Source organism: Benincasa hispida, chromosome 3 (assembly GCF_009727055.1).
Source record: "Benincasa hispida cultivar B227 chromosome 3, ASM972705v1, whole genome shotgun sequence".
Classification (NCBI taxonomy): domain Eukaryota; kingdom Viridiplantae; phylum Streptophyta; class Magnoliopsida; order Cucurbitales; family Cucurbitaceae; genus Benincasa; species Benincasa hispida.
This window is the reverse complement of record NC_052351.1, coordinates 14870149-14879988: the sequence shown is the minus strand read 5'-3', so window position 1 is coordinate 14879988 and position 9840 is coordinate 14870149. Positions and strand designations below refer to the sequence as shown.

Below are 9840 nucleotides of genomic sequence, written 5' to 3'. Positions count from 1 at the left end.
GTATTCTGGAAAATTGGGAAGATTTGGGTCGATCCATCGCTTTTGCTCAAGGACCCTTCATAGGGATCCTTCATACTCAACCTTTGGAAGAGTAAAGATCGAGTACTTGAAGGCTTGATACGGTCGAAGACAGAAATTCTTTGCTCAATTTCTTTTGAATCATCGGCTTCTTCAGCAATTATATGATTGTTGTCGACTTCCACTATGTTGACAGTGTGACATGCAATAACTTCTGATACTTCATCTGGATGATTATCGAGGAAGCTTCTTGGGAGAAATTCTGCCAAAGTTACCGATCGTCGAAGTTTAGGGAAGTCCTTGTCTTCTTCTTTAGCAGGCTTAGATTTCCATGCCATCTTTTTGCCTTTCATTTTACGAGTCTTGTTCCTTCTTCTATAGTTTTGATAGGAGCGCAACTCTTTTTGGGTGGAATTTAGCCGTCTTCTCTTTCGAAGAGTCACGAGGATCCACCCTTTGTCGTTATCTTCAACAAGCTCATCTTTCTTCTAAAAGTCTGCCGTTTGAATCTATTGTTGGATCCGAACAACTATAGGCTCGAAGGTCCCAAACTGAATTAAGCTTTTTCTCTAATCATAAAACGTAGTCGATGCTAGAACACTGGAAGTTACCGCTACTGTAGCATGATTTATCTAAGCTACTTCATCCAAATCTAGCTCAATCTTCCTTTCACGAGCCAACTTCAAAATTCACTCCTTCAGCATGAAGCACTTTTCCACAAGGTGGCTAATGACTCGATGATACTTACAGTAGTTAGGATCATCTACTTTTCCTGCTTTCCAACCGCTTGCATTGTGGCAGCTGAATAAGTTCCTTTCTAGCAGTTGCTCTAGCATGTTCGCAACATCAGAATCAGGGAATGGATAAACCTTCTTCTATTTTTCTTTAAGAGTTGGGGACGCTTCTCGCCCTCATTGTTTCTTTCAAATTTTATTTGTTTTCCTTTAGAGGAAAATTTCATTAGGGTTGCAAGAATGACCATAGATTCTTTATCCACGATCTTTTCAGTGCCTTTAGTTTCATTCTTGTGCTTTCTCCCTTCATGGACTCGAAAATCCTTAGTTCCTCTATTGGTGATGCTCAGCTCCATGTCATGAGTGCGTGTTGCCAACTTCTCAAATGTACGAGCTTTTATCCCTTTTAGGATGTAGAGAAACTCCCAATGCATGTCTTGGGTGCACATCTCCACTGCGGACAACTCAATGAGCCTATCTTTGCAATCCAGACTTAGAGCTCTCCATTGATTAATGTAGTCGATGACTAGATCTCCCTTTCGTTGTTTGGTGCTTGTCAGCTCCATCATGTTAACGATACACCTAGTGCTATAGAAACGGTTGAGGAAGTCTCTTTCCAACTGTTCCCAATTTTCAATCGCTTCCAGCTCTAGATCAGTATACCAATCGAAAGCTTTCCCTTTTAAGGTTCTGACAAATTGTTTGACTAGCAGGTCTCTTTTAGTTCCTGAGGTTTTTGCAAGTTTCAATGAAATGAGCAATGTAATTTTGGATTGCCTTTTCCATCGAATTGCTGAAACTTTGGAGGTTGGTACTCAAGTTATCAATTCTTTTGGTGTACGACTTGGAGTACAAAAAAGAAGTTTGTGACAGTCCTCCATACTAAGCACTTATGGAGTTTGTGATCATATCCTGTAGTTGTTGAACTAACAGAGAGGTGATATAGGTAGATTGTGGCGGTTGACTTTCCTGCAAGATAGTAGGAATGGCAATAGGGTCGGAGCGGGGATGCATTCCCCATCCCCGTCCCCGCCCCGTTCCCCGTTTTGGAGGGTCAGGGTCGGGTTGGGGATTCGGGTCCCCACAGGGAAAAATCCCTGTTTTTCATTTTATTATTTAAACTTAACTAAAATTAGTATTTATATTGAAATTGTGAATTTTAGGTAATAAATTAATATTATTGTTAGATATCACAGGAAAAAGTCCCTGTTTTTAATTTTATTATTTAAAATTAACTAAAATTAGTATTTATATTGAAATTGAGAATTTTAGGTAATAAATTAATATTATTGTTAGATATATAATAAATAATATAATTATTATTATTATTATTATTATTATTATTATTATTATTATTATTATTATTATTATTATTATTATTATAAACAATAAAAAACTGAAACAGTACGAAAGCTACTTTTAATTATATTTTTTTCTAATTTTATATTATTATTTTATTATTATTATTATCTTATATATATAAATTACTAAAACAGTAGCTTAGGTTTTTTTAATTTTTTTAATAAAAAATCGAGACGGAGGCAGGGATCAGGTTCGGGGTCGGGGACCCAATTTAAATCCTAGTTTGACCCCCATACCCGGTCAAACTTATAGGGATTTCCCGCCCCGATCAGATCGGAGACCCACGGAGAATTTTATCATCCTTACAAGACAGTCTTTCCTTTTTCATTGGCTTTGACAGCAGGAATTTGACTTGTCTCTGCAATTTCTCGAGCCTACATCTGTTCTCTTAAGGCATCGATTTCTTGATCTCGCTCCTCTACAGCTTTCATTAGGAAATTTATCTTCCTCTCCATCTCTAACATGACCGACTCAGCTGTTACATCAGCCATCATGACAGACATTATATCAAAGTGTGATTCTTTCTCTGATCGATCAGAAGCAAGAGTAGAGTTGTCAAACAAGGGATTTTCTAGCCTTGTTCTTACTCATGCAAAATCTTCTTTGAGTGACCACAGGTGACAGGTCCCATGTAGGAGTCACTTGCAGCAGTAACTTTGGATGCAACTTTATTTGGTGCCATTTGTTGATTTGTTGACTTGGATGATGAGAGAGAGATGAGAGGTAGAGATGTCCCACCGGACGTGTCAATTTGTTCGCACGATGTTTTCGAAGAAACTTATTTCGTGGAATTTTAACTTTTGTATTTGTATTGATTTCAGTGTAGCAAGTACAATTTATAACACAATAATTCTTTGATGCATTCAAAATAAACTTTAATATTTAAACTGGTTGATCTTCTTGGATGATCAGCCTTTGGACTTGTTGACCTACTTAGATGATCGATTTTTGGACTTGTTGATCTTCTTGGATGATTGACCTTTGGACTTGTTGATCTTCTTTGATGATCGACCTTTGGGCTTGATGATGTTCTTGGATGATCGATCTTTGGGCTTGATGATTTATTGGATGATCGGCCTTTGGGCTTGATGATTTTCTTGGATAATCGGCCTTTGGGATTATTGATCTTCTTGGATGATCGGTCTTTAGGCTTGATGATCTTCTTTGATGATCGGTCTTTGGGCTTGTTGATCTTCTTGGATGACCAGCCTTTGGACTTGTTGATCTTCTTGGATGATCGACCTTTTAGCTTGTTGGTCTTCTAGGATGATTGACCTTTGGACTTGTTGATCTTGTTGAATGATCAGTCTTTGGGCTTATTGATCTTCTTGGATGATCGGCCTTTGGGCTTGATGATCTTCTTGGATGATCGACCTTTGGGCTTGATTATCTTCTTGGATGATCAACCTTTTGGCTTGTTGATCTTCTTGGATGATCAGCTTTTGGGCTTGATAATCTGTTGATGTTGATGTTAATGCCATGTGGTTCGATCCATAGTACTTAATCCTCTGATTTTCTAATGTATACCCTTAACTTGAAGAAGCGAAGCGCGTGATTTTCTTGAAGTTGAAGTTTTGGGAGAGTCCTTGTATCTTGAGAAGACTTGTGTCTTCAAGGAGTCTATGAGTCTTCTGATTATTGGGAGAATTCTCTATGGACCCTATAGATAGTAAAATTGTTCACCTCCATAATTAGTTGATGGGCCTTGTGGGTTTGGGCTTGATTTGTCTATGCGCTTGACTCTTGAGCCTAATTAGTTGGACTTCGATTTGGTTGGTCTTTAAGCCTGACCTATGGGTCCAATTAGTTGGATTTTGGATTGATTTGACATTTTGGTCAAATTCAGCCCATTTTTAGGCTTAGTTGAACTTTAACTCAAATAATAATGAATCCACATTGCGTCATCGAAATTTGTCTTCAACTTCAATTTAGGACACATGGTGACTTCTAATTAGTCGAAAATTCAATTATTTGAAATTTTGTCATTAATTTAGTAAATGACGTGAAAATTTGTGTTTGGTCCAAAGGCCAATCATCCAAAAAGATCAATAAGCTTGAAGGCTGATCATCCAAGAAGATCATCAAACCTAAAGGTCGATCATCCAAAAAGATCATCAAGTCCAAAAGCCAATCATCCAAGATTAACAAGCCCAAAGGCCGATCATCCAAGAAAATCAATAAGTCCAAAGACCAATCATCCAAGAAAATCAACAAGTTCAAAAGCCGATTATCCAATAAAGTCAACAAGCCCAAGGACCAATCATCCCAGAAGATCAACAAGTTTAAATAGTAAAACTATACTGAAATCAAAACAAATACAAAAATTCAAATTTCACAAAATAAGTTTTTCTGAAAAACTCATGCGAACAAATAGCTCTTTTATTGTTTTTCTTGTAATCCACTCAACTGCAACTTTATAAATTAATTCTTCAACTCCAACCAATTCCACCTAACTCCAACCAATTCCACCTAACAATTTGCAAAAGGTTAAATTACATATTGGATCCTTATTATTTAGAGAAAGTTAAAATTTGATTTAGAAAGTTAGAATTTTGTCCCTACAGTTTAATAAAATACAACTAATCCCTACAGTAGGGCCTATTTATGTGAATTTTATGCCTATCTATGAGAATTTTATCATATCATATGAACTATTTTTTAGCTTCTATCAAATCATAAAGACTAAATTCAAATCTTTAAAACCATAGAGACTAAATTCTAACTTTCTAAAAATCATAAAGAGCAAATTTGTAATTTAACCTTTGCAAATTGGCTCATGAATGACATTGAATCAACTAGTATTAATTCTAATCAAAGACCAATAAAATTAACCAAAACTAGAGACATGTTTTGAATTGACTTTTTAACTGCTTGAATAAGTGATTATAAGTGAATATGTGTGTGTATGTATATATATATATATATTCACACACACTTAGAAAGCCAATCCCAATGGACACTACATTACATCAACATTGAGTAATAACACTTAAGGCCACTACTTTTCATTTCCTATCAATTCCTTTAACATGAACAACAAAATCTTCGACTATCTCCAACTAAAAGATCAGATGTTTGCATCACCGTCACCACCCCACACCGTTGAGTATGAGAACACAAACAATAAAATGGAGATACGAAGAAAACCTAAATTTGAAAATAAAAATAAAAAGAAATTCGGAAAGAGATCCCTTGTGACACTTTTCATTCCAAATGGCTAGCTAGTTGTAAGATCGAAGGCATGGTTGTATTGTATCAAATAGAAAAACGTAGAAATGTCGCAGCAACGAAGTTGTACATCAAGCGTAAAACCTTTGTTTTTTTTTTACATAACATACCATATGAATCTATAACTGAGGTTCGAAGGTGGCATTTCTGGCAAAAATATGAACTCTTATTCTCTCGTGGCCATAACAAGAAATCAATGACAATGTAAGCTAGTAATTAAAATATTAAGCACATCAAAAATTCATAGATTTACGGATCTAGTATTTGTGGACAAAGGTTAAATTATAGAAATGATGATTCGCTACACCAAATATGCATCTGTGACTTTGAGCAATGACAAGAAATTTCAACCAACCTGCCACACAATGAAGCATCAAACCTTTAGGAATAATTCTTTTACCAATAACAACAACAAAAAGTCAACACAAAAGTTCCTTTGTTCTTTTCTTTTGTTCTTGTGGGAGGGGGATGCAAAACCAGACTCCAATCATGCTTAAAGTGAAGGTAATACAACAATTTAGATTGATTTAGGAAAGTGATAGAACCCAAATATATTGAAATATATACGTCAACAAACTACAAGATAAACCGAATTATTCAAGGTACTTGGACCCTCCCTTTTGAGATCACACTCAACCCATAAATCACTCACCAAAATATTCTCCTTCCCTATTCTATTTATCTCTATTTGTAACCAAATTCCGTAAATCACTCACCAAAATATTGTCTCCTTCCCTATTCTATTTATCTCTATTTGTAACCAAATTCCATAACCAGGCCTAACTCATTATCAATATATTCTTAATATCCCTCTAACATCTTAATATCATTCCTATCATCAACATTGAAGAATGAATGTCCAAATGAAATTTGAATTGGTAAGATGATGTAGTGTTTGCGGGGTTCATCTGATTACAATACTAGATCATGGTTTAGAGCATATGGACATTACCTTAGTCATATCAACTCAAACTTTGTATTCTTCTACTCGCATCCATTTAGTAGCAGACCATTTATTCCCCTTGATAACAGGGCAGCCACCTATAAATGAACAGCAGAAAAAATGTCATCGCTTTATCAAGAAAATCCATTACTTTCCACATAAGAGACATGAAATAAATTGAATGGACAAAAATAAACGTGCATCGCTGAAACCTATCATGCTCGGTAAAATGAATGGTAGGTCTATAAGTTGAGAGTATCTAATCTAACCATGCAAACTTGATGGATCTAGAGAAGCATCAGGCTTCATGCTCCAGAAAAGTAACGCATCACCCCTCTTCGGTTTAACAGAAAGTCCTTTCTTCCCACACTCTGAAAGCTCATTCCACCAAGGTACAGAACTAAAGTTTCCTTTGGCAGCAGGGAACACTGTCTCACCTCCTTCTTCGACTTCTGAGCTGAATTATGATAGAAGTCATATAAAGTAATGGGAGAACCATGCAAGATGTAATAGCACTTGTTCTGAGTTCAAAGCATTGTAAATATGTACTACTACTTACAGGTACATAAGCACTGTTGCTATACGTTGACCTCCATTCTTTGTATTGTACTCATCAAGGAAGTAATCAAAATGAGGTTCATATTTCTGTCCCACTTCGTAATGAAGAACCTGAAGTCCTTCTCCATGCTCTGCATATATTATTGTGTGCGCTTAAGTAACAAAATATGGAAGGAAGAAAAGTGTCTGATAATTATTGATCTTATGAAAAGCTTAAAAGAAAAGAAGAAAAAATCTACATATAATAAACAAACATTGACACACCTTATCAGGTGAACCCAATTATCTTTCATTCTTACAAGGGACAATGAGTGGGTAAGCTCATAGGACAAATAACTGAGTTGATATTCATTATTCAACTTCTCAGCCATGATTAAAATCTTTCCCACCATGTGAAACTTAGCATGATAATTGTGTCTATTTGAATGATCTCGGGCATGGTCATAATAATATTTTTCTAACAATAGAAAAGTTCTGATCGGCAATGCTAGGTAGCAGGGGAAAATTTATACCACAATGATGGGTGCATTTTGAAATAAATTAAAGATTACAAAGTTCTATTTTAAGTTTTTAACCGTGGACAATCATGTTATAATGATTGATGTAGTGGGAAGAAACCAGGAAGAAGGAAATAGGCTCAAAAAATGTACCTACGGGTATGAAGGAGAAATCAGCAATCCTTTTCTCTATAGTTCTAATAGTCTTATCACGTCCCCTCGGCAAAAACGTTCCGGAGCTAGTGCGAACTCTGTGAAAAAGAGGTCAGGAGGCTTCTACATTATAGATCCAGCAATACTAACAATAAAGATTCTGAGGAAATGAATAGCACACCTGCTATCTTTGCTCTTTCCAGTTTCACTGTCAACAACGGTAGACTTTTGCATATGAGGCATGGCAAGGCTGATTAGGTATTCACATTCCTCCTTTGTCTGAGCAATTAAAAAGTGTCAATTCAGTATTTCCCTACTCCAAGTCAACTCAAAACTCCAACAACAATATAAAGACAACATATAAAGATGGTAATTATCCTTAACCCCCTTTCATCATAATAACACAGAAGAAGAATGACTTCTTAGAGGAACATAAACATAATCAACTTAAGGGATGTGCAGCCCCCAAAGACTTCATTTCAAAAATGCTCTTGATTTTGATTAACAAGCACGTGCAGCCCCAGAAAACGCATTCAACATGTATGAGCATACACCAACCAAGTTTAAAGAATTCCATACACAAATTGCATAAAAACATAAATCTCTCTAATTACAGATCGGGAAGAAGATAATACCAGAAAGTTGTGATAAACGAAGGCTCTAGGTTCCCATGAGATGACTTCAACCCACTGTTCCCCTTGCTCCTCATCGACACTAAAACGAAAATCAAACAAAACCACATAATCAATTAAAGAAAAAAAAAAAACCAACCCTATAACAGAACCAAAAATTGAAAGGAAACCCACGAGATCACATACTCGTCGGAAGTTTTCCGCACTATGGAGCTCAGATCATGAACCTTAGGCGAACCGCCGGAATTCCCAGGGATCGAGAGGATTCCAAGGGCAAGAAGAATCAAAATGACAAAGGTGAACATAATGAGCAAGGTAAAGACGAGAGTAGAGGAAGAAGAGGACTTCCGAGTAGGGAAACGAGATTGCCGGTGCTTCGCCATGGAAACGAAAACCCTTTTTGGAGCAAGATCTGGAATTACAGAGGATTGTTTGGATGAGCGTATCGGTTGATTTTTGGTCTTCGTCTCCAAAGTCCAAGGCTCTCTCTCTCTCTCTGTACTGGAAAACTTGGAGAACTTTGACACCGTAATTAAAGATTGTTTTTTGGAAATGGCTGTCCTTTCCAGCGATCTGAGAAGTTTTATTTCTTTATTATTTTTATTTAATTTATCTCTCTCGCTCTCCGGCGGCTTTATTTCTGTTCCCTATTTTTCTATTTTATGATTTTTTTTCCTTTTACATTTGCCTTTTTACTCCATTTATAAAAATAACAATTTAGTCTTTAAATTTTAATTTATATTGATTTAGTCATAAATTTTATTATATAATAATTTATTCTTTTTACTTTTAAATTTATAACAATTTAAACGCTAGGATAGAAATTAGAGTTAATTTAATAAAAAAAAATTACATAAATAAATCGATAAACTAATTAGAAACTTAATATTTTTATAAAATCAAAATTGACATCAAATTATGATAAATTTGTTTGTATTGGAGACCAAATTGTTATGAATTTAAAAGTACAATGACTAAATTATTGCATAACAAAGTTTAAGGACTAAATTGTTACAAAATTGAGAATATAAAGATTAAATTATTACAAATAAAAAATTGAGGGACTAATTCAGGAACAAAAGTGTGTTTTTAACCTTTTTTTATTGAGTTAAAATATAATTTTAATTTATATACTCTAAACTTTGTTCAAATTTTTTTTAATAGATCAAATTACATTTTTAATCCCTAAAATTAAGTTGTTTCAAATTGGTTCTTAGATTTCAAGACTGAAGAGTTTGTTAATGTAATCGCTTACAGTTTGTTAATGATCCATTTTAGTCTCAACCTTAGAAGTTGACGTGATAGTCTTCAAATAAAATATATATTTAAAAAATTATTTTCATCCTTCCTCTCCCTCTCTCCTTTTCCGTCTTTTTTCTCCTTTTCCTCTTTCTGAGCATTTTCCTCACCGACTATGTTTTAAAAATATTTATTAAAATTTAGAAAGAATAAACAAAAAAATATTACCAAACAAGCTAGTTTCTTAAAAATGAAAAATGAGAATATAAAATAAGGAACGAAAATGTTGTGACCTTAATAACTTTGACATTTAAACCTAAGTAGGAAAATGATATGGAGAGGTAAAGCTTGTTGGAATGCAATGAAGTATATCAAAATATTTGTTCACTACAAATTTTAATAATTCAAATAGAAAAGGTATACCAATTAAAATAGAAAAAAATGAAATTATGGAATGGAGTCAAAATGGATATCTT

General features: G+C 34.7%; 1 protein-coding gene across 2 annotated transcripts; it reads right to left on the bottom strand.

The window, feature by feature from the left end:
- Positions 1-5342: 5342 nt before the first annotated feature.
- LOC120073249 (probable prolyl 4-hydroxylase 10) lies at positions 5343-8709 on the bottom strand. Of its 2 annotated transcripts, none has more exons than XM_039025981.1 (8): positions 8300-8709; positions 8129-8207; positions 7675-7772; positions 7494-7591; positions 6845-6974; positions 6555-6742; positions 6295-6383; positions 5343-5697 (listed from the first exon to the last, which is right to left on the bottom strand). In XM_039025981.1, the coding sequence occupies exons 1-7, from the start codon at positions 8506-8508 to the stop codon at positions 6310-6312; spliced, it is 876 nt and encodes a 291-aa protein (XP_038881909.1). In that variant the 5' UTR covers positions 8509-8709; the 3' UTR covers positions 5343-5697; positions 6295-6309. The 2 variants fall into 2 exon arrangements, with proteins under 2 accessions (XP_038881909.1, XP_038881910.1); XM_039025982.1 differs by having other exon boundaries at positions 8312-8707.
- Positions 8710-9840: the final 1131 nt, after the last annotated feature.

Excerpts from the sequence above, each read along its gene's own strand:
- LOC120073249 (XM_039025981.1), bottom strand. The coding sequence starts at position 8,508 with ATGGCGAAGCACCGGCAATCTCGTTTCCCTACTCGGAAGTCCTCTTCT. Across the intron at positions 7,773-8,128 it reads TCGTTTATCACAACTTTCTG|ACAAAGGAGGAATGTGAATA; the intron begins GTATTATCTTCT and ends TTAATTGCTCAG. Across the intron at positions 6,975-7,493 it reads TTTCTCCTTCATACCCGTAG|AGCATGGAGAAGGACTTCAG; the intron begins GTACATTTTTTG and ends TAATATATGCAG.